The sequence below is a fragment of the Photinus pyralis genome, unplaced genomic scaffold, assembly GCF_008802855.1.
Source record: "Photinus pyralis isolate 1611_PpyrPB1 unplaced genomic scaffold, Ppyr1.3 Ppyr1.4_LG5, whole genome shotgun sequence".
Lineage (NCBI taxonomy): Eukaryota > Metazoa > Arthropoda > Insecta > Coleoptera > Lampyridae > Photinus > Photinus pyralis.
Window position 1 is genome coordinate 17,877,747 of NW_022170596.1, and position 23,729 is coordinate 17,901,475.

Here is a 23,729-nt window from a genome sequence, read left to right on the forward strand (position 1 = left end):
ATTTTTTGATCGCATTTTCCAAAAAGAAACTGAACGTTATTGTCCGCATTTTGTACGTCTGTATAGGTATCACTACTACAGTTCCTCAGTTTAAGCTTTTGATGTGTTATGGTCTTTCTTATACGGTGTAGCACAGCACAGTCCCGGCATCAGAACGGCAAAAGATTTTTTGGATTATAGTCACTTCCTTCCGGATCATGTTCCGGACTTATTACTGATTCTGTGCGGAGTAAAGCGCTTTCGTCGGTCGCGAGTACGAATTTATATCTTAATTTATAAGTTCGTGGTCGCGAGTGACTAGGTACGTATTTAGGTAACTTGTTTTTTTATAGTTTTAGCGACACGACTTTTTAAGTGTTTTTATTCTGTATTTGACGATGATCGACTAAAGAATAATTAATTATATTAAATTGATGACAAAATTAGTTCGACCCTTAACTCATAAAGTATGTGTAGGTATACTTAAAATTAAAATGTCAAAATAATTAATTTTCTTAATCATCTAAAAATCCAATATGGCGTCGCTATTAAATAAAAGAAAAGCGATACTTTCATATTACACCTTTTTTTATAAATTTTGGAGATTTATTTTTGTATAAATCGGCGCTTACATTTTAAAGAGGCAGTTTTCGGAAGTCCTCATGAATTTTGTTGATTTTTTTAAATAGTTTTATTAGGCCATGGTTTAGATCTTCTTTTGTTATTATATTTAAAATCTGAAACCCTTTAGACGGGGGAGGGGGGGGGGACAGGTGTAATTATTTCTATTGTCTTGCCGAGGCTAAATAACCTTGTTCTCGTCTCAAAAATGCGTGACGAGACCAAAAACATAGTTCCGTCTCGGCGGCGTACGTCACTATGTGTATGTATAAAAACCAATATACATTAAGTGTGCGCGTAATATGTATCTAACCAACGCATATTTCTTAACTCACATAAGGCATTTTTTAGGATGTAAATATTAAATTATTACTCGAAACTTTATTTTAACAACTATTTTTTATATTATAATTAATGTATAAAGAATTTTTGTGGGAAAAATCACGCAAAACTGATTCAAAATTTACATATGTGATCATCTCAACTCCAACAGCATTCTATGCAAAACTTGAAATATAAGATTCCTAACAGATTGGCGAAAAAGCAAGACCTCTCCGTTTATTGTTATAGGTATTTTCTTCACTTCAAATTTTCTTTATTTTTCAAATAAAAACATTTTTAGGTAGGTACCTATTTTAATATAAACAAAGCAAAATAAATTAACAAACCAATTGAAACAAGTTTCTATATTTATTTCAATCCCAAAATAGGTACAAACATTAAATTTGGGCTAATAAAATAATACTATCATTATTTAGATCTTACTAAAAATAGTCTACCTGTGTACAAAACAAAATCATGTATAATAAAACAACTTCCTAGCGCAATAAATAAAACAAAAAATAACTAACTACTAATTACATATCAACGATCACAGTTTCATTACAAAATGACTAACATACTGTTCATTTTTTTATACATAGCAACAGGTACATTATTAGTATAGTATGATCACAAATTTGATTACTTTTCAAATGCAATTTAAATGTGATCAATTGTACACACCAATTTCAATACGATTTTGTTACATTAAACTCAAAATTTTGTAAATTAATAACAACAACTGTGATATTATCTAACGAACCTCTGTAGTAGGCTTGCAGAGTAATGCTTTTAACACCAAAATCGGGCTCGTGTAATCTTTCTTTAATAAACACAATGGCTTCCTCATTCGAAAATGTATCCCATAAACCATCAGACGCTAGAATAACAAATAAAGGTTTGTGGTCGACTAAATCGAACGTTAAAATATCAGGATCGGCTATAACAAATTTTTTGTCTTTTAACGGATAATCACCCAAAGCTCGTGATGTCGCCAAAATACCGGCAACTCTCCAAACTCCATTAAACGTAACAAATCCGCCTGCTTCCTTGATTCGCTTACGTTCTCGCATTTGCTGCGGTTTATGGTCAAAAGATAGCGGAATTGCGTTTCCTCGATTATCACACATAACCCCACGTGAATCGCCCACATTTGCAACGTACAGCTTTGAGTCTTCAATTACAGCAATCAACGCTGTTGTCCCGGCAACGTCCAATTTTTTCTTAGCCACTTCGAGCAACATTTTATCGGCGACAAGAACCTCATCGGTCAGCAATTTTCCGTAATCAATTTTACCAATTGAATCGATGTAACTAACAACGGGGACATCTTTAATCACGGCAACTTGATTAGATCGTACCTCGCGAGTTATGGGCCTGGAAAGATTATCCAATTTACTAAGCAATTCGACATCCGTTATTTCTTTCTTGTTTTTCATGCATTCGTCAGTAATGGAAGCGCTCTTTTTAAAACTTTTTTTTCGTTCCACTAAATTTGGAGATTTCGGTTTTTCATTTTCTTCCCTGACTTCCTTGCACTCAGCCGGTACAGGTACTTTCCCACTAATAATGTCTTTAATCGATACAATTTTCTTGTATAGACTTTCTACAAGTTTATCCTTAGCATAATTGGCTGCAAAATCTCCTCCATGCCCATCGAAAATGGCGAGTAAGCTCACACCCGTATTATTTATATTTTCATTAATAACAAAGCGATCTTCCATTTTCGATCTTCGTCCTTGGACGGCGTACGCAGCGATCGGTCCTTCTTTCGAATGCCAGCTCGACTTTTCTACATCACCAGTAGTGAACACTCCCAAACGCTGTACTTTGGTTCTAGATGTACGACTTAGTGTGTGTTGTATACGGCCTAACAATGTGTGGCTCCACACGTCGACTGCTTGTAGATACATTAGAAGTACAACTACAATAGTACTCACTATTAGTATTTCCGGCTTAAACACATACATTTTTAATATTCTCCACATATACATCAAATAGGCAGTAGGTGATATGTTCAAATTTAAAGGAACACCCCATGCAAAGCGAGACATTAGTTTCATATGGGATACATAAGTTTGATAAAGCACCTTATCATCTATTTCGTCTTCCATCTTATTTATGTTTAAAAATAAACGGAGGAATCACATGTAGGGTACCACCTACCACACAGCACAATTTGAAGTGGTTATTTTAAAACCATCGAGACGTTCACGTATTTTGATACAATTATATTTAGACAACTCCTTCTTTCAATTAGTTATTTTTATAACACATTTTGATTTAGAAGAAACATTACTTTTGGTTTTGCTTATTTTTTGAACCGCATCGCAAAAAAAAGGCTTTGAACTTGAACGCCACAGGCTGCAAGGCAGAAATAGAAAGGAAATATTGTAAGGTTATGTAACAGTAATACCACAGAATAGGTTTGACAAAACAAGGCGTTTACCGTTGTCATTTTCGATTCAATGGTCCCATCTGTTGCATGACGTTAAGCTAAAAAGTCCACATGGTCCTTACAATGCGCATGCGCAAGAAACGTCAAGGCCAAATCAAAGTTGCAAATTGTTAAAGTGTAGGTTAGGTAATTGTGAAAAATGCAATCAATTGTTTTCATCACAGGCTATTATAATGAATAAACATAAATATTCGTAATGTACATTTAAACTCGCAGACTTTGAGGTTGTTACTTATACCAAGACCCATGTTTCGCTGCAACAGTATAAAATCCGAAAAGGACAGTATACTTGAGCCCCATGTTCACAAATCGTAACCGAAGACATTTCAAAGTCTGAGTTTAAATGTATATTAACAATGTTTATTCATTATACCTAATAGCCTCTTATGAATACAATTTATCGCATTTTCACATTTACCTAACCTACATTTTATTTAATTGCAACTGAAGTTTCTTCGCGTGCGTGCGCATTGTAAGGAGATTGTGGACTTTTTAGCCATTAATTAAATTAAGGTACATAATTATGGCCTACTCATTAGAGAAGGAAGGGTCTAAGACCTATTTGGAAATTCACTACTGAAATTATCGTTTTATTTGCAAATATCGTGACCTCTATTCAATTGTAGACTACATCATTGAATAAAAACCACTATTCAATTGACTACATTAACGATGGCGATTGCGTAAATATAAAAAAGTTGTACAGATTTTGTAACTTTCATTTTTGGATGTTGCCGCCCTTCAATCACATCTGTTTACTTATTGGTTAATGGTTAATTTATTATCAATGAAAATGTAAAAAGCGATGTTATGTTCACTGGAGGAAAAATGTATAAAGTACAAAAGCCAATATAATGAGTGAGAGAAAGTTTACAAAAAGCGTTGGAAAACCGGGTACAGCGGCACAACTAAGAGAAACTGTATCTCAAGTGGTTAAAGAAAGCACCGTACAAGTACGTGTTTTAGTAGTTTTTCCACACTTTTTCCACCTAAACTTACATTTGATAGTAATGTAAGCCATAATTCTTCACAAAAATGAAATTTTATTATATAATTGAGTGTATTTACGCCTTCTTTAACGTCTCATTAAATAAAAAATGGTGGGAAGTTTAAAATGCTACTCTTTTCCAGAATAAACCTCAATTAGTGGAGCCCTTGGATTTTGAAAATTTTATACTTAAAAATAGAACCTTTTTACAAAATGACCCTCAACGGGAACTTCTTATTTATCCTTCTGATGATATATCTGTAAGTAACCGGCAGCTAATCAGTTTTCCTTTATTTACTGGGTATTTTAGCAAATTGTGTTACCTCGTCGGTACAGAACAACATCTGCGATCGTACCACCTAGTCACGAGATAGAAAATTGCAATTTGTTTACTAGACAGTGCATAAACACCTACTCGAGTAACTGGAATCTCATCCATTATAAGTATTGTGTATATTCGAATAGTTACGCAGAATTGCCGAAATTACAAAATTATGATCTTAAAGAGGAAACTTACGAAATTGATATTGACACGGAAGCATTTGAAGATGTTAAAATGCCAATGGATGGAATAACGAAAGAAGGGTATTTATTGAAAGGCCCAGAGATCGGTAACGATAGAATGTTCTCGAATATTGGATCAAAAAGTTTTAAAAGACGTTATTGCTATTTACGTCAGGAGGTAGATGGTACATACATATTGGAACTTTTCAAAGACGAGAGGAAAGGGGATGCAAAGGTGACCATTGTTATGGACTTTTGTACTAGCGTGGTGAAGGTAATCCGTTTTTGTTTATTATCAAATTAAGGGGGCATGTGGAAAAATCAATATATGGACACAATATTGTGGTATTGTATTTATAGTGGTAGGTAGCTATCCAGGTTGCTGTCAAAAGTCAAAAGTACACATGTGGGCTATGTTTACTGTAAAAAAAAACCATGTCAATAGCTCATATGAATAAAAGGAAGCATATGTGTATGTGCCCCTTCAGACTGGGCAACTTAGCAGCGCTGCTGAGCAGCAGGACAAGACGCAATGCAGCGCTGCTAAACAGACCAGTATGAAGGGGCACTTACGAGTATTTACTTTGAATTTTGCAAGTATAAGCATATGCTCCCTTTTATTCATACGGGCCAATGCATGGAAAATAGCGAGCTATAGGCACCCAACTCTACATGTAATAATATTTCTCCTGAAGGTCTGCAAAAGTTGCGACGAACTTCGTTTGCACACAATCAGTGGCTTTAAATTAGACGGTATGATTAGTTAAATCTACAAATAAAATTAAACCCATTAATTCTGCACCCTATTTCCAACTCCTAGAGAAAATAAATAAGAAGCTACGGTTTTATTAGTAACGAAGCGCACAATTATTCGTAAACCCGATAAACTTCAAGGTGGAAGACGGGTTCTTCATTACAAAGTCATGTGAGTGATTCGAAATGTTTTTTTTAAGACGTCACTACGAACTTAGCTCAACGTTTATTTAATTAATGTTGTGCTTATTTTAAAACGGAAAGCGTCGAGAGGGGTCTCAAAAATTCGAAAAGAGTGCTGAAAAGTGTTTCGGGACCGTTAGTCACGTATTTATTTTGGTTGTCTATACCTATCCGTCCGGAGAAAAATTGCCTGTATATGTTACAAACCTCATTACCACTAAACTGCAAAATCCATCATATTGCACAATGACCAGCGCAGTAGGCAAAGTGAGCAATGCAGCTCGCGTTGGCACTTTTCTTTGGCCCTATTTAGGGACTTCACGAATTGACCATGCATTAAGACAAAGTACGAAGGCTCCTTCACTTCCCACAGAATGAGTGTACAGCATCGCCATTCGATTATAAACGACGTATTTATTACAATTTCCTATGGCTGAAGAGAAAATATTGTAATTACACCAACGATATTGAGTGTTTGAATGCAATTACAGTTTGTGCTCTACTAAATATATGCGAGACACTTTTTCTTACACGGCGATCTCGCGCGTGTTAAAAGTAGAATTAATTTTAAAGAGAAGATAATTCTCCATTTCGAATGTTTTGTTGATTTAAAAATTGTTAAATAGAATACGCTAGTATTTTTGTGAACATATTTGGGCTTTTTTTCCTGAAAATAAAGCGATGGATTCCAAATGTAAAGAATATATCAGATGGGGGAAGGTATTAATGCGACTTATTTAAGTTTGGCACTGCTGTACTCGTAATATGTGGAAGGTGACCGACCATTTTTACTTTACCTGAATATTAAGTCAATTCGCTAATTAGGAAAAATGCAACCTTAAGTTCCAATATGAAAAAAACGTGCTTGATTAAGTATAGGCATAATGAACCACATCTCAGGACATATTAATATCTAATCTACAAGAAGCGTGAGTATAGAATAAAGTTTGGGACCGACTTCATTGTTTGCCAAATTATTTTTATATAAATCTTGAAAATTCCACCAATTTCATCAGGGAAATGAAAAAACACATTGCATAAACAAGAACTATTTTGTTCTGTTCCTATATCACCTTTTGGCCATTTTGTTAAGAATGTTGCATAATAATGCACTGGATTGATGAGCAAAGTAAATTTTGAGCACTTCACTTCACATATGCAAAATTTGTTTAATGTACTAAAAAGATAAAAACTAGCACTTTACATAAACTTATAATAGAACCGCAGCTTCCCTGCAGAAGATCGGAGCAGCAGTAATTACTCTTGCTCTAGGTAAAAAAATACTAAAACATCGTTCCAGTTAGCTCTGGATCTCTGAATTTTTTGCTTTGTGCGTCGATCCTTACTTTAATTTACTGGAATAAGTGATCACATACGAGTATAATCAAATTAAGTGTAAATTGTTCGATAATAGGTATGCGGTATTAAAAATCTATCGTTCGTTTCAGAATCTCAAACGAGGCAGATTTTGCTTTGAACTGCGTATGACGGCGGGGCATAAATCATATGTACTAGCCTCCGATACGGAGAAAGAGTTTATGGACTGGTTAACGAAACTAAATTCTGTTATACAACAAAACAAACTTCAAGAAGAGAAACGAGCTGCTTCTTTGGAAAGGGGTATCTCATTTGTATATTTGTCGATTTGACTTAATAAAGATATTTAAGATCGGAGTACACCTCCACCATCTCCACAGTCGCAGTATGGCACCCTCAAAGGTTTGGAGCAAAGTATGAATCCACAATTAATGAAGTATGCCAGAGAGACAGATATGAGTATAGCACATACGAGACGTGAGAATCGTTTGAAGCTATTTAATCTCTATCCCGTGACATGTGCCAATTTTAAAACGCCATCTATAGTTTCCTCGGAGCAAGTTGAGCCTTATAGAGAATTATTTGGTCATAGAATTGTAGTAAGGTGTGAGAGTATAAATTTTAAATTACAAGTGCCCATAGACGAAAAAGAAACTTTGTGCCAGGTCGAACCGTACCATACAACTTTGTGCCTATTTGATGCAAAGACTGGTAGAAAGTTAACCGAAAATTTTCATTTCGATATTAATAGTTCTAACGTACATTCTGTAATGCCAAACGAATTAAGTCGACCCACCGAGAATAGTTCTGAAGACAATGGTCTCTCTTACCACACCAAAACGGATATTCCCACTGGTGTACCGGACGAGTGGATAATGTACCCTAAGCAAGCCATTTTAAGTGTTACGAATCCTCATTCGGATATCTACGTTGTTATACGTATTGAAAAAATGTTGCAAGGTAGCATTTGTCAGAGTTCAGAACCCTACATTCGTGCCAGTAAGGATCCCAAATTGGGAGCAAAAGTACATAAAAGTGTTTTATCGTCGTGGCAAAGACTGGGTAAATATAGAATGCCGTTTGCATGGGCTGCAAAACCCTTATTTAGGTGAGAATTTAATTCGAAGGGGAGTCGGTGCAATTATATCATTTTTTTAGGTTATACAGTAATGAATTAGATACATATCCAGAATTTCCGACCATATTTAGACAAGAAGGAAATAAGCTCTCCGATGAGGAACTATTGAAATTTCTAAGCGAATTTAGGAAACCGGATAAGATGAGTAAATTGACTGTGATACCTGGATCTTTAAAGATTAAAATATCTCCTTTAAATGAGCTTCCGGAAAGTAAGTACCAAACTCTGAATAAGTTTGTCACAAACCAATTTAATATAAATTAGTTTTAATTTAGTTTTTATTAAATAAAGTTGAACACAACTAAATTAAAACTTACTGCAGCTGGTTTATTCCTCGAAGAATCTCACTCAATGCGCAAAGCTAGCGAGTGGGAAAGCATTCGGAAAGAAAAAGATAACCTCTACGCGCAATGACTGCCTTAAAACAAATTTCATTATTACACAGACTCCTACTACTAACTACATTAACTGAACAGTAAACCAGGGAATTCTACCCATTTTATATCAATTATTAATGACCATTTCCAATTATATACCCGTGGCATTCGGATATAATAGAAGATGTTATTTTAATAATCCGGTGAAGGTTAATAATACTTTCAACGCAATGAGGCAATTCCCACCAGTATCCGACACTGTTTACTGCGCATTTAGTAGGGAGCTTACACTGAAATTTGTTGGTGTTATGCAATTTAGAATATAAATAATGTATGTTGCCCTGTAAATGAATAGTGTTGTTAATGAGAAAAATATACATTTTATCTGTCTGTCATACGTGCTGTAATTTTGTATTTAAAAATTACTTCTCAATTAGTATCAATCACATACGGTGCTTCCCAAGCAATCTTCACAAAATTCTCCTACTTCTTCCAGGAATAAACGAGCTGCAATTTGAATTACAATTATGAAATGCATTCCCACAGTAAAAACTTCAATCTCTGTTATGTCTAAATAAATGGCCTTTGGTTCAGCGGATTCCTCGTATTTGAGGCTGATTTGTATCTACTGCAAAATCTGACTGAACAAAAGAGTATAAGTTATTGATAAAGCGGCCACTCGTAACTCACGTTACTAAAAGAGAAAAATTAGCTACAAACATTACGGCAATAAATCAAACTGTCAGCTGAATTTCCTCGGTGCGTACTGCATTCTCCACTCTACACTAAATAAATTCAAGGATTGTATCAAAAGGAACTCTTGATATCTCAAGCATACAATTTTAGAAATCGTTTCAGTAATAAAGAAACTAAAAATTATGATGGGACAGGGTAAGTTGGAGGGATATACTCATGTGCTGTAGTCAGACATCTATGCCACACAAACTCATATCTCACAATTTATGTGTAAAGTTTATTTTAAAATGGTTACGGGTGTGAGGGAGGAGCTATATCTAAATCGACACTCCCAAATGATTATATTTAGGTATCTACTTTTTTAAGAGTCTAACTCAAAAATTGTAATTGCTACACTAGGCAATAAATTCTAGATTTCTACCGACTTAAACAACATTTTTTACTTTAATAGCAAAAGCAAGTACATATCCTATAATTTTGAGACAATTTTTGAATTGATTTGGGGCTACATGAATTACACATTTTTCTATTGAAAAATTGACATTTGTAATTACCATAAATTTAGGGCTTGCTTAGGATCATCCCTCTTGCAGTATTAGTGAGACTCTATATATTTTTACAGACTCATTAACGACAGCCTTCTCACCTTTAAAACAATTCCCCATACCTCCCGTAAACGACCCGACAATAGAAATAACAGAATTCGAAGGATCTTCCGAAAAAGATGTACATCCGTACACGTCATGTGTAAATCACCTATACCTATATCCTCAATGTCTTAGTTTTGATACTCAAAAGGTATTTACGCGAGCACGAAACATTGCATGCATAGTTGAATTGCGAGATTCGGATCGGCGAGAGGCGAAAGCTTTACCGGTAAAACCACCATTCGGCAAAGTTCCCGTATTTATAATGCAATTTTAGTGCATTTACGGACGACCGGGTCAAAAGGCATTAGTAGCCCAGGCTTCTTGTGCAGTACTACATCATAACAGTACTCCAATGTGGTACGAAGAAGTAAAAGTGAGATTACCTATCAATTTGCAAGCCTCTCACCACTTGTTATTCACATTTTACCATATTTCTTGTGACGTGTCAAAGAAGCGTGACAACGGGGTGGAACACTGTGTCGGATACACTTGGATTCCTCTATTACAGAAGGGAAAATTATGTGTAGACACTCAGTCGATACCTGTAGCGACCCATCTTCCTCCCGGATATTTGTCGATACATCCGTTCGGATTAGGAAAAGGAGTAAGTGACTCTTTATATGTGAAATTAATGACCACAGTCTTTATTTTTGTTAGAATGCCGGGCCGGAGATTGCGTGGATTGATAATCAACGTCCACTTTTTACCGTTAGTTTTAATTTAGTATCTACAATGAATACAAGGGACCAACATTTGTATAACTTATTTACTCAAGCGGAACGTTTACTCGACCCCACGCTATCGACACCGCCGAGTGAAAATGAAACCTGTAAAATAATTAAGGCACTACACGCGATACATTTAACGACATTAATAACATTTTTACCTACTTTACTAAATCAGCTGTTCATGCTTCTTGTTATCACGAAAAATGACGAAATTGGTTTAAATATTATTAGGGTTTTAATCAATTTGATAAATATGGTATGCGATGCCGGTAGGAAGGAGGTTTTACAAAGTTACGTAAAATATGTATTTATACAGTCAAATAGTACAAAGGACAGCACGGTGCACGAGGAAATTGTTAAACATTTGCCTACGATTCTTCATCCAAACAACACAGATTTTTTGGTCGTAAATAAATTCATGCACCATTCGAGCTTCTTTTTTGATATTATTATTAAGGGAATGGCGCAATATTTACTCACAACCGGACGAATCAAAGTAAGTGAAATGATTTGTTATTGTTCTCGTTACTATTTTCGATTCTTTCAGATGCTTAGAAATGAGAGGTTCTCCGCTCAATATTCTCAGCGAATTGAGGCGATGCTACAAGTTTTGATTCCGTATATTCTCACAAAGTATAAGGATATGCCTCTTGAAACTCAAGAGCTAAATCGAGGCTTAGCACATTTTTTAAAGGTATGTACCGTGCAAGTTTTGCACTACTTCATTTTGCCTTGCTTATAAGATTATGGTGTTCTAATTCTTGAGCAAATTTATGTGAGTGTGACAGTGCTCACAACTCGTGTATAATTTTTGTACTGAAAAACTGGGAACAGAATTAGAACTACCTTTACCTTACATTGCGTGCAAGGTGCATAACATAAAGCAACTTGAAGTGACCTTACAGATATTTTTGCGTTGCAGAAGTGCCTGTCATTGATGGATAGGGGCTTTGTTTTTCGATTAATCGGCATGTACATGGAGAAATTCAATCCTGGCGATCCGCGAGCGTTACAAGATCTCAAATTTGCATTTCTCGAAGTGATATGCTCGCACGAACATTACATCTCTTTTAATCTTCCAATACAACATTCGAGAATAAGTCCGAAAAGCCGCTCTCCCGACTACCTACAAGAATTTTGCCTTTCCGCCGAATTTTGTAAACATCATTTTATCGTCTCTTTGCTTTTGTTGGAAATAAAAACATCATTGAACGAAGTCGCGCATATACGTAAGAATGCTTTAGGAATTTTGAGAGATCTTATGGCAAAACATGAACTAGATGAGCGGTACGGGCGTAAGGGACAAATGAGTCGTATCGCATTAATTTATATTCCATGGTTAAGTATAGTACTTGAGAATTTAGGTAGATTGGACGTTAACGAAAAATCAGAGGATACAAATGCCAGTAACGTAGCTAATAGGATCTCCTCCAGTAGTTCGTACTTATTTGGCAAGAGTTCTGCACCAAGTGACACGCCTAGAAGCTATCGATTTACACTTCACATAGATAAGGATGGTCCGACGAATTTAAGAAATTCCGCATTTTTTGATGCTATAGCAGGACAATCTGTAGTTAATGGAAATAGTTGTATAAGTTTAGATTCTGATTTTTCCGGAGATGCAAATTCAATTACCTCCCAAGAAACCACAATTGTACGGGAAGCGAGAGATGATAGTACCAAGTCAGACGTAAGTAATTATAATAAGAGAAAAAGTTTATGTAAAATTTGTTCCAATAAACTAGACGGGTAGAGTAGGTAATTGAAACACAAATAAAAAAACAAACAAATAGACAGAGAACCATTATACTTGTGTACACACACAGGTATTAAATAAATTTTATAAGGCTGAAAATTGTTATACAAATAGTAGGTATATTGTTGTACATAAATGAAAATTATGATAGTCAGTTAGACAGTTACCAAAATGTGAGACCGGAGCTGGTCAGTCGGCCGCAACAATTTTCAGCCTTAGTAAATTCAGTTAGATTTTTTGCGAGCGAGGCACAAATAAACAAGACGAGTCCCCATAAAGCCTATTTATGGACGCGATATATACAAAGCTTTATGTACGACTGCAACAACCCTTAAAAATGAAAATTCATGGAATTCAATAAACGATAAATCTATATATCATTGACAACAGATGTCAAGCATTTGTCAAGTATTGCTATTAACGATAAACTAAATCTATAATGGTCGTTAAATAGATGGTCTTATTACACCTTCTGTGTAGCTATAATGAGAGATATCAACAGCTATTCTGTTCAATATGTTGTTCCTTTGATATTATGATTTTTAAACTGTAAGTAACTAACTTTTTAATTTTATTTTAGTCATACAAAAACGAAGAGAGCACGAGCCATCGACGAGGTTTAAGCGTCACTAGTCCTCTTCTGCAGCGCTACGATAAATTTCAACAACACGAAGTCAAGGATGTGCTGCTATGCTTTCTGTTTATAGTAAAGTACATAGGTGACGATCAGTTAGTGTCTTGGTGGCAACAGTGCAACGATGGAGACACCGTTAACTTCTTTTCTGTATTAGAAATGTCGCTCAACTGTTTCAAATATATTGGAAAAAGAAACGTAATTGTTGCAAAGTCATCGACAGGAGACGGTGCTAAGCCTAAACCATTGAAAGCTCATACTTTACCTGCACGAATGAATCCTCCCGATTTTAATGTGGAGAACACAGGTACGTTGGTTACGTACACTACTGTTAATCGTGAAAATTTGTTAAACACGGAGAACGAAGTGCAAAAGAAACAGCAAGCGATTATGGAGCAACATTTGGCCAACGAAGTTGGATTAATCGTTTTGGACTGCTTGGGACTGTATGCCGTTCATTTTCGCAATAACCTACTTAGCGCCGAGGGTGATAATACGATAATGAAGAAACTGTGTGACATTTACCTAACATTCCTACAAATTGGCCAAAGCGAATCGCTATTTAAACATGTCTTTGCCGCTATTCGCGCTTTCATCAATAACTATTCTGTCGTCTTATTTAAAGGCAACGCATTATTGTGCGGTAGATTGTGTTATGAGTTGCTGCGATGCTGCAATAGTCGGCTAAGTTTAGTACGTCAAGAGTCCTGTGCCATTCTGTATCTGTTGATGCGTAGTAATTTCGAATTTACATGTCGCAAAGGACTCACTCGAGTGCACTTGCAAGTTATAATCTCGGTCTCACAAATGCTAGGCAATGTGATTGGTCTAAATAATGCAAGATTTCAGGAAAGCCTCTCACTAATCAATAGCTATGCAGGTAGCGATAAGGCGATGAAAGGAACCGGGTTTCCGGGTGAAGTGAAAGATTTAACTAAACGTATTCGAACAGTATTAATGGCGACGGCTCAAATGCGAGAGCATCACCATGACCCCGAAATGCTAGTCGATTTACAGCATAGCTTGGCAAATTCGTACGCGTCGACGCCCGAACTACGACACACTTGGCTCGAAACCATGACAAGGCATCACGTGCGGGATGGAAATTTTTCGGAGGCCGCATGCTGTCAATTACATATAGCCGCTTTAATGGCCGAGTATTTAAAATTGAAAAAAATTCAAAATTGGGGCGCAGAAGCATTTAGTTCCATATCATCAAATATAACAATCGACGAACGAGGACTTAAACTGGATGCGGGCGCACAGGACGTGCAGTATACTGAATTTCTCCTCGTGGAACAGCTGGAAACTTGCGTGGAGTATGTCGAAAAAGCAGAACGATACGAACTTTTAGGAGGTTTATATAAATTGATTGTTCCGGTATACGAAAAGAAACGTAATTACGATTTGCTAAGACAGAGCTATCAGAATTTAGCTCACAATTACAGCAAAATTGTTGAAGTGAATAAATCGGGAAAGAGATTACTGGGCCGTTTTTACCGTGTCGGTTTTTATGGTCAGGCGTATTTTGAGGAAGACAATGGGGTGGAGTATGTGTACAAAGAACCGAAAGTGACCTCTCTTAGTGAAATATCGGAACGTTTGGAAAAGCAGTATTCTGATAAATTTGGAGCTGACGTTGTGAAAATGATACAGGATTCTGTGGCCGTAGGTTAAATGATTGTCAGGTTGGTCCGACCTATTACAAATTTGTACAAAAAATTCACTACAAAGGATTATTTATGTATGTTGAATCACTTTGGATGTTTGTTTGGGAGGCGTTTGGAAACTATATGTAGCCAGCTTCACAATAATTCCACTCATTGCAGGTTTTTTTTTGTCAAAAATTCTGATCAATTATCATTTGTTTAAGTATCTTTAACATGAAAACACAAAAATAATTCCATGGAAATCCCTTTGAGTAGTTAGACCTTTATGATGAGTAATAATAAAAAGTACCTAATTAAAAATCGTTTGAAATGCGCCAGGGATGAAAGGGATTGGAATATCCTCACTCACAGACTGGACTGAAGCTTAACCAACCAAATTCTCTGTAAGCGTTAAACAACAAGAATTAACGGTTACCTAACTAAGACACAATTGTTTACAATAAAAGATTTGAAGTTAAGATCTGATAGCCAACCAAACAGACGGATCGATTGAAAAAGTGACATCAGCGGCATATTTTTTATTTTTAGAAATATGTGAAAGACTCATTTAAAAATTAGAGGTTAGTCTACCTGTGGGTCAAAACACTTTCACCTTTTTCATCTACAAAATAGGGTGAAAAATACCTACTTCATTGAAATTAAGTTCGAGAGTTTACAGATTACTTAACTAATTTTAAGCAACAATTCAATACTTTTGGACCTATTCGCGAGAGAAAGTGTCAATTTTTCAACCAAAACCTCACATTTTCAGACCGTTTTTCGCGAATAATACAAACAAGTAGTTTATCGAATAATTCATTTTAGTAAAAATGTAGTTTATAAAAAAGAAAAATGAAATGAGTTTCTGGTGATTGTATAGACCAACAAACAAAGTAATTTTTACTCGTCAAACGCCGAAATTAAAAATGTGTGAAAAAAATACACAAATGTGAAAATCACTTCAATTGAAAATTACCACCCGTCTGGGTGGTGTAAGTGTTTCGTTTTGAATAGATTTAAACTTGAAGTAAACAGAACATTTTTGTAATTTTGCAAAAAATTTAATTTTCTTTAAAAAAAATTCAAAAACTATTAATGAAAATGATTTTGTGGAGTACAAAAGCTGAAGCTAGTCGCGCTCATAGTTTTTTTTAGAATAGTTAAATCAATATCAAAAATTAAATCTCTCGAGTAAACTTTTTTGCAAAATCCAAAATGGGTCGGGCCAAGTTCACAGACGCGATGCTAAACCCCAATCAAATATGATGAGGTTTATTTGTACTACATTTCAGGTTGAAGTGACCGTATTAGACCCCAAGTACGCATACATACAAGTAACTCATGTGACGCCATATTTTGAAAAGCGTGATTTGGAGGAACGACAGACCGAATTCGAATTAAATCATGATATTTGCCGTTTCATGTTTGAAACTCCATTCACAAAGGACGGTAAAATTCGTGGCAATCCGGAGGAACAATGGAAAAGGCGCACCATTTTAAATAGTTAATTCTTTATTAAATTTTGCCCTTATTCCTTACTGTATGCAAAATTTTTAGCTCAGTATTCTTTTCCATATGTGAAGAAGAGAATTCCGATATGCTCTAAGGGAAGTATGGAATTGAGTCCAATCGAGGTGGCCATCGATGAAATGCAAACGAGAGTGTCTGAACTTGAGGATGTTGTCTTCTCAAGTCCCACGGATATTAAAAAACTTCAGTTATTGTTACAGGGTAGCGTTTGCGTACAGGTAAATGCGGGACCGTTGGTATACGCCACTGTATTTCTTGATCCATCCCTGAGCAATATGTATGTGGAAGAAAAAGTCGAGGAGCTGAAGGACATCTATAGGTATGCACATTATATACTTCCGCAGGTAATAAACGTTATGATTTTAGAGAGTTTGTCAAGATTTGTTATTCGGCTTTGCAAATTAATAACAAATTGATACTTCAAGATCAGCAGGAATATCAAGAAGTCTTGCGGCAAAATTACAAGAAGCTTTGCTCATCATTGTCCGTTCTATTTGGAGAATCTCTCTGGCCACACGAGGAGATGGGGAGCTTTAAAAGAAACAGTATGGCTCTCTTTAGTGCTATTAGTGGAGCATCGCACTCCTCCAGTGTAGCATAATAATTATTGATATTAATCGTTACGTAATTGTATTTAATCATCTGTGAGACATATTTATCATAACCTGTACAGTATGTTATTGTGGAATTGGCCTGACAAAGTATGGTTCAAAATTCAAAAGGGACACGTACCGCTGTTTCATGCCATGATTTAAAATGAGTACTGTCAGAGTAAAAAGTTAGGTACCTCACTTTCAACGCTTCACCCAATTTTGATATGCAAATTTTATCAATTTGAGTGAATTTACTAAATTAGTATAGCAGACCATATTCAAGAAAACACAACTTTTCACACAAATTTGAGAATTAAAGACTTACTATTTACTTAAATGCAACAATTCTTAAGTATGCCTTGATTCATTTTTATTAAATAATATTGTTTAATGGGAAAATAATTCTTTGCTGTTTAATTCTCATTTTTTTACCATAATGCAAATGTTTTTACAGCATATTACGAATTAAAATGAGGTTATGCCTTAAATGTGCAGCCACTTCTTTTACGCTTGCTCAGCAAAAAGGATACCTAGAGGAATAAAAACAACCACTTTGTTTTTTTTCGAAATCGTGTCTAAAATTTCTACAATTTTGAATGAAATTTTGAAACTGTCATTCTTGACTTGTGACTATGCAAGAGTCGTAACATTTTAAATTATTCTGTCAAGTTAAAAGTAAAGCAAAAACTATACGTCTTTCAACATTAAACTGAAAAAATACTTACTTGTTTTGTTCTTGACAACAGCTTTGTTGTTGAAGCACGTGTAGTTAATTAAAATGTTATTGTGGTTTATTGGTGTTTTTATTATACTTTTTGCAAGTTCATCAACAAGAATTCAAATGTTTTCTATTTCTACTGGTAAAACACATCTCGCATCAAAATTGCAATACAATTCAATCAATTATACAGACACGCCGTATATTTTATTCTTTGAATATTAATGTAGATTAATTTATTTGAAAATCCGACATTTAAAAGAAAAACAAAGTGGTGAATTTAGAGTTGTGGAACAAACACGGTATTTGATAAAGAATGAAAAATGAAAAAAATTGGTCAATTGTAGGTATAGTGAACGTCATCTTCTGTGTCTCCCAGGAAAAATGCACCATAGGGAAACAACATTAATGTATTTTTTTGCGAAGGATCAAGTGACCCTTTGGTATGTATTTCAAGTTAGCCTTCAACATATGTTATTGCACTTGTTTAATGCTAGAAAGAGAATGAAGTAGTACGTTAAACGCTAATTTCAGAGGCCTCGTGGATCGTTTCCAAAAAATATATTAACGTTTCCCTATGGTGCATTTTACCTGCGACACACTGTGCATAGGTACATACATTTGAGAGACCTAATTTCTGGTTGCAAATAAGTCAGTTTTTACAGTTTTATAAGGAAACCTGCATAATGAGGTGACTAAACATTTTTAGTCTGATTGTAGTTACCCATTTTTATTTACTCCAATAGGAACATAACCCTGTCATACTTACAAATTGATGTGAAGTTAATTCCACTAATAACGATTACACCACCATTGGCAATGCATAATCTTAAAGGTGTCATTTCTTATTTAATATTTGACAATTCTAATTACCCTCCGTATGCCAATCTAGTCTGTCGCATCATGTTTTTTTTATACGGGGAAAGGTGTGTGTTTATTGTCGTTAATAATACACATCAAACTTTTTATGTAGTTGTAACTGTTAGGCAATTAGTGTGACAAATTCATTTGCTCTGTATTTTATTTGTAAATGGATATTTTAATTAAATTTGTTAATAAAGTTGATACTTGAGATGCAATAATTGCATTGTAATGTTATAATAATCGGTTAAAAGTTAACGGTACGCGCCGTCTCAAATTTCGTTATGGTTTATACCTAGTCACGTTTGGGAAAAATGTATTACTTTTTCTAAATTTGGGTAGATATTTTTTCTTAGCGTGACTGCTGAGTAGGTAATTTTATGTTGATTTTATAGTGTTTAATGTGGGCTGTGAGAAAATTGATTTATTTATATACAGTAACACTACGCCTGTCAGTTGTATATATTTAATTTTCCGGGCACATGTTGTAATGGATCTTTAAATGTTAACCGCTTCTTTTTTACAAAATTTATTTAATAAATAAAGTACCTACTTCAACTGTGCTAATTATTTCTACAAAGGAAAGAAACGTTTTAGGCTTCGTTGGTTTCAAAATGTTTTCTGACCTTCTTCATTAAATCATCTTTTTTCTCTCTTGTGGTACAATGCACTTGATGCTGTTTCAGCCAATATCGTAGAGTGGTCGTTGTCAATTTTTCTAAACTATCATTATGCAAGTATTCCTTCATATTTTCGATCATTTTCGGCTCAGATTTTCTGCGCACTTTCTTTGGTGGGACCTCGTTACACTGAAACTCATCATTGAATGTCGAATTTAGATCTACACTCTTTACATTTTCCGAAGGACGGTGATGTTCGTCGTCATCCTGTTTTACTGTTTCAGAAATTCCGTCGATTTTCGCTGCCTAAAATCAGCATTAAAAGGAAATTCAAAAAAAAAAATTTGCTTACCATGTTACTGCGTTGCGTCCGTGCCGTATGCGTTTGTCTGAAAACAAAACTCTGGTATTTTGATTTTTTGAAAAGAAAATTTAAAGTTAGGGACTTTGTATTTGCGTTGGTGCCGGTCGTGATGTGTTAGTGTTGGTAGCGCGTGACGTTGTTCCTGTTTGCTTCTTTTGGCTGTCGTTCGCAGATTGCAGCGAACGTTTCTTAAATTAAAATCGGAGTATTTTTAAGCCATCCTTGCCGTTGTAAGGTGCTTTTCATCACAACTTTCTAATAATGAGAGCTAAGGTAATTAAACAATTAATATTTTTTGTTTTACTCGATTTTTATTTTAATTAACCCAAATTTTTATGTTTTGCATTTATTATTTCATTGCAGTGGAGGAAGAAGCGTATGCGAAGGCTAAAGCGTAAACGCAGGAAGATGCGTGCGAGGTCTAAGTAAACGGATTTGAGGTACGATTTTACTAAATTTAAATTGCAGTTGTGGTCATACCAATTTGCTTTCAGGGTTTGGTCTTTCGTGCTCGACATTCTGAACACCTTCAACACCCTTGTTTGCTATTATCATACTTTTTGTAACTTACCACAATTCCAATAAAGAATTGAAAAGTTAGTGCTTTTAACAAACATATATAATGTGTGTTGATGAGCGAGTGCGTCTTATTAGATGTGTAAATCTAAAGGTAAGACTCTCACTTGTGCTGCATTCTCACTATGACGACAGACAACATCGGTACACTTTTTTTCTGCCGATGTGATGTCTGGCGACTTTCGTGACAAAAAAATATAAATTGGGGCACGGCAAAGCTTAAGTGAACAATGTGAGAAAGGTCTCCGTGCGACAAGTATGGTCTTTATGGTTGAGTGGTAGAGCGTTGGGCTATAAATCCGGAGGTCGGGTGTTCAAAAAATGGGTTGAGGTGAATTTTTCATCTGTGGCAGAGATGGGAATGACCAGTTTCGAGCATTCTGCCGGCTACCATAATTTTTGATAGTTCTTTATTATGGATTCTAGAAGAAAATTATTATGGCACAATTTACAGGTAATTGTGTGTGACGGGGAATTTGGCATGCCTGTTGTAGGTAATTGAATTATGGTACCTAGTTTAATGGAACTTTATTAAGACTATACGATATATACCTACTAAATTATATTATTGTTAATTATTATTCAACTCAAGACCGATTTAGTAGGTACCTACGTTCTTCCTGGGAGGAGCATTGAGAAGCATCTCTGGGTGCATCTTCTTTCTCCTAAGGTTTACCCGAGATTTTAAGTACTACTATATGCTATCAAAAATGAGATACTGCCGAGTCACCTTTGGAATTTTTGTTTACATGGAAAATCGTACTTAACTTGAACTTCCAAACACCACTCGTTTTTTATTACCTACCCGTTATTAGACGCCCCACAATGCGGTACAGTATACCTATGCAGAGGTATTTGGTCTATGGTTTAGTCCTTAGTAAAATTACAGTGGTAGAAATCTCTTAAGGGCTTAGTCACGGCTTCCTATTACCAGAACGCCGTGGCTTAGGGCAAGAATCAAGAAGTAAATGAAGGATTAATTTCATACTTTGATTATCAAAGATTTCATAATGCAATTTTTTGTCATTGGTTGTAATGGTCGCGACGCCTACTTGCAGATGTGTTGCATATTGACTCCCTCGGTACTACGCAAACGCAAGTAGCTTGTAGTCTGGTTTTTTGTGATTAGTTCAGCACCCAACTCTCTCTCTATCGTAGGTCAATAATTGGTCTGTAACGTTATTGCTGTAAGTAGATTTCATTAACTATTTCTAATTAACTGTTACAGTACTTACGGAAACAGTTTCTTCGTATTGCCTTTGGCATATTCTAGGAATTCCTCGAGAAATTCATAGCCATGTACTCGAAATGTGGATAACAACAAAATTTATCTTGATAACATGGCATTATCATATACCTACTACACCTACTTACAATAGGTAAGCACGTAAACTAAATTTTCTTCAATTATAGCGTTTGCAGGTTATGTTTATTATTTACACATTAAACTTGACAGTTTTACGAAAATTCAAATTTAAGCGCGCTTGCGTTTGCGCAGTAGGTACCGAGGGAGTCAATATGCAACACATCTCAAGTGCGACGGCGCCCTGGTATAGGGACGTCATTGAATTGATGACGAGCAGGTGCCATGAACTGTAGACTTGTGGTTTGTTGCTTCCAGTGGCCAACTGTGGTTCTCTTTCCTTCTCTAAGGTGGCCACCGTCCTTGAAGTTGAGGTTAACGAAAGGATCGATAAAAAAAACGTTTGAAAAACAAGTTTTAAAGAGATAAAAAGATGAGTGTTTCGCAATTTCCAATATATCGCTGTGTTCCAGCTGTTACACGCTTCTGTACGAGAAGTTTACGTTCTTCAAGTGTGATGTCTGTAGGTATTTTTACTTTATTTATAGGTCCTATTGTGGTCATTACATAATTATATTCTTAGAAAGGTTTTCGAAAAGAAAAAGACACCTTTGGTGAATTAGAAGTGCCCTCTGAAAAGTATTATGGAGCACAAACTGTACGATCCACGATTAACTTTAATATTGGCGGAGAAACTGAACGTATGCCGGTAAGTTTTTCGCACGTCGGATCTTGACTCAAATTAAACATTTGACTGTAGTATCCAGTTGTGACCGCAATGGGCATTCTAAAGAAAGCTGCAGCAATTGTTAACAAAGACTACGGTTTAAAACCCGAAATAGTGGATGCAATTACAAAAGCTGCTGACGAAGTTATATCTGGAAAATTATACCATGACCATTTTCCCTTAGTTATTTGGCAAACGGGTTCCGGAACTCAAAGTAATATGAACACGAACGAAGTAATAAGCAATCGTGCCATTGAAATAATGGGTGGAAAATTGGGCTCTAAAGAACCCGTCCACCCTAACGATCATGTGAATAAAAGTCAAAGTAGCAATGACACCTTTCCCACTGCAATGCATATAGCAGTCGCTCGTGAAATACATTGTACTCTATTGCCCAATCTTCAATTATTACACGACGCCCTTCAACAGAAATCGGAGGAATTTAGGGATATAATTAAAATTGGCCGTACACATACTCAAGATGCTGTACCGTTGACGTTAGGGCAGGAATTCAGCGGTTACGTGCAGCAATTACAGTTTGGCATTGAACGAGTACGTGACACTTTGCCACGTTTGTACATGTTGGCGCTTGGAGGTACAGCAGTTGGTACTGGCTTAAACACGAGAAAAGGATTTGCAGAGAAATGCGCTACGCAAATTGCCCAACTGACCGGTTTGCCCTTTGTATCAGCACCCAATAAATTTGAGGCATTGGCCGCTCATGATGCAATGGTCGAAGTGTCGGGCGCATTAAACGTCTTAGCCGTGTCACTTATGAAGATTGCCAACGATATTAGATTTCTAGCATCAGGGCCTCGTTGCGGCCTAGGAGAATTAAGCCTTCCCGAAAATGAACCGGGAAGTTCAATTATGCCCGGTAAGGTAAACCCGACGCAATGTGAAGCACTTACAATGGTGGCCGCTCAAGTGATGGGCAATCACGTTGCGGTTACTATCGGCGGATCAAATGGTCATTTTGAACTAAATGTTTTTAAACCAATGATCGTAGCGAACGTGCTCAGATCTATAAGGTTACTGGGTGACTCATGTAAATCATTTACGGAACATTGTGCCCTTGGAATTGTGGCGAACAAAGATAACATAAGAAAAATAATGGAGGAAAGTCTGATGCTCGTTACTGCACTAAATCCACACATAGGGTACGATAAAGCTGCCGCAATTGCGAAGTTGGCACACAAGGAAGGTTCCACTTTAAAGCAAGCCGCTGTTAAATTAGGACATGTAACTGAAAAACAATTTGACGATTGGGTTAAACCGGAACAAATGTTGGGACCACAATAATGACCGTTTTATTTCCCTACATAGAAATTGCATGTACCAAAATTACCCAATTTTAATCAAGTGTGCAAAATTATTTTATATACCGACGAGTTGGTAGGTATATTATTAATTTAAGGAAATCTTACAATCTGCTGTGCCCTTTTGCTGGTTATAATTTCGTTCTTTTTGTTATACAACTCTCAATCTTGTGTAAATAGTATGGTAGTGTTCTTTGATATTGATCAATACTAATTAATTACAATTGTAAGATGTCTGGATAATTTTGATACACACTGAAAATCGATTGATAAAGTAATTTATTAAAACTGAAAAAAAATGATTTTACTTTACTTTTACTTTTCTTAGAACCTTCCAATGAAACTGCGATGAAATACAGTGAATCA

At 35.7% G+C, this 23,729-nt stretch overlaps 4 protein-coding genes and 1 long non-coding RNA gene across 10 annotated transcripts; 3 read left to right on the forward strand and 2 right to left on the reverse strand.

Moving 5' to 3' along the window:
- Window positions 1-1,271: 1,271 nt before the first annotated feature.
- On the reverse strand, window positions 1,272-4,415 carry LOC116171485 (protein phosphatase 1L). 3 transcript variants are annotated; one of them, XM_031488352.1, is made up of 2 exons: window positions 4,379-4,415; window positions 1,272-2,845 (listed from the first exon to the last, which is right to left on the reverse strand). In XM_031488352.1, the coding sequence occupies exons 1-2, from the start codon at window positions 4,398-4,400 to the stop codon at window positions 1,611-1,613; spliced, it is 1,257 nt and encodes a 418-aa protein (XP_031344212.1). In that variant the 5' UTR covers window positions 4,401-4,415; the 3' UTR covers window positions 1,272-1,610. The 3 variants fall into 3 exon arrangements, with proteins under 3 accessions (XP_031344212.1, XP_031344214.1, XP_031344213.1); XM_031488354.1 differs by lacking the exon at window positions 4,379-4,415 and adding an exon at window positions 3,371-3,492; XM_031488353.1 differs by lacking the exon at window positions 4,379-4,415 and adding an exon at window positions 3,012-3,261.
- LOC116171484 (dedicator of cytokinesis protein 9) lies at window positions 3,813-18,862 on the forward strand. Of its 2 annotated transcripts, XM_031488351.1 has the most exons (16): window positions 3,813-3,892; window positions 4,006-4,332; window positions 4,511-4,627; window positions 4,678-5,145; window positions 7,256-7,427; window positions 7,476-8,232; window positions 8,283-8,473; window positions 9,958-10,211; window positions 10,260-10,589; window positions 10,643-11,209; window positions 11,261-11,407; window positions 11,636-12,403; window positions 13,050-14,771; window positions 16,045-16,255; window positions 16,310-16,601; window positions 16,649-18,862. In XM_031488351.1, the coding sequence occupies exons 2-16, from the start codon at window positions 4,234-4,236 to the stop codon at window positions 16,881-16,883; spliced, it is 6,330 nt and encodes a 2,109-aa protein (XP_031344211.1). In that variant the 5' UTR covers window positions 3,813-3,892; window positions 4,006-4,233; the 3' UTR covers window positions 16,884-18,862. The 2 variants fall into 2 exon arrangements, with proteins under 2 accessions (XP_031344211.1, XP_031344210.1); XM_031488350.1 differs by lacking the exon at window positions 3,813-3,892 and having other exon boundaries at window positions 3,963-4,332.
- Window positions 18,863-18,900: 38 nt separating this feature from the next.
- LOC116171488 lies at window positions 18,901-19,561 on the reverse strand. The gene is made up of 4 exons (XM_031488356.1): window positions 19,427-19,561; window positions 19,309-19,380; window positions 19,081-19,263; window positions 18,901-19,027 (listed from the first exon to the last, which is right to left on the reverse strand). Exons 1-4 carry the CDS (start codon window positions 19,427-19,429, stop codon window positions 19,022-19,024), a joined length of 264 nt encoding a protein of 87 aa, XP_031344216.1. The 5' UTR covers window positions 19,430-19,561; the 3' UTR covers window positions 18,901-19,021.
- LOC116171489 lies at window positions 19,558-20,038 on the forward strand. The gene is made up of 3 exons (XR_004145456.1): window positions 19,558-19,711; window positions 19,802-19,878; window positions 19,933-20,038. It is a non-coding gene; the product is annotated as an uncharacterized LOC116171489 (long non-coding RNA).
- A 1,078-nt stretch (window positions 20,039-21,116) lies between these two features.
- On the forward strand, window positions 21,117-23,402 carry LOC116172696 (fumarate hydratase, mitochondrial-like). Of its 3 annotated transcripts, none has more exons than XM_031489948.1 (4): window positions 21,117-21,183; window positions 21,243-21,844; window positions 21,901-22,026; window positions 22,078-23,402. In XM_031489948.1, the coding sequence occupies exons 3-4, from the start codon at window positions 22,021-22,023 to the stop codon at window positions 23,344-23,346; spliced, it is 1,275 nt and encodes a 424-aa protein (XP_031345808.1). In that variant the 5' UTR covers window positions 21,117-21,183; window positions 21,243-21,844; window positions 21,901-22,020; the 3' UTR covers window positions 23,347-23,402. The 3 variants fall into 3 exon arrangements, with proteins under 3 accessions (XP_031345808.1, XP_031345806.1, XP_031345807.1); XM_031489946.1 differs by having other exon boundaries at window positions 21,243-21,840; XM_031489947.1 differs by lacking the exon at window positions 21,117-21,183 and having other exon boundaries at window positions 21,206-21,840.
- Window positions 23,403-23,729: the final 327 nt, after the last annotated feature.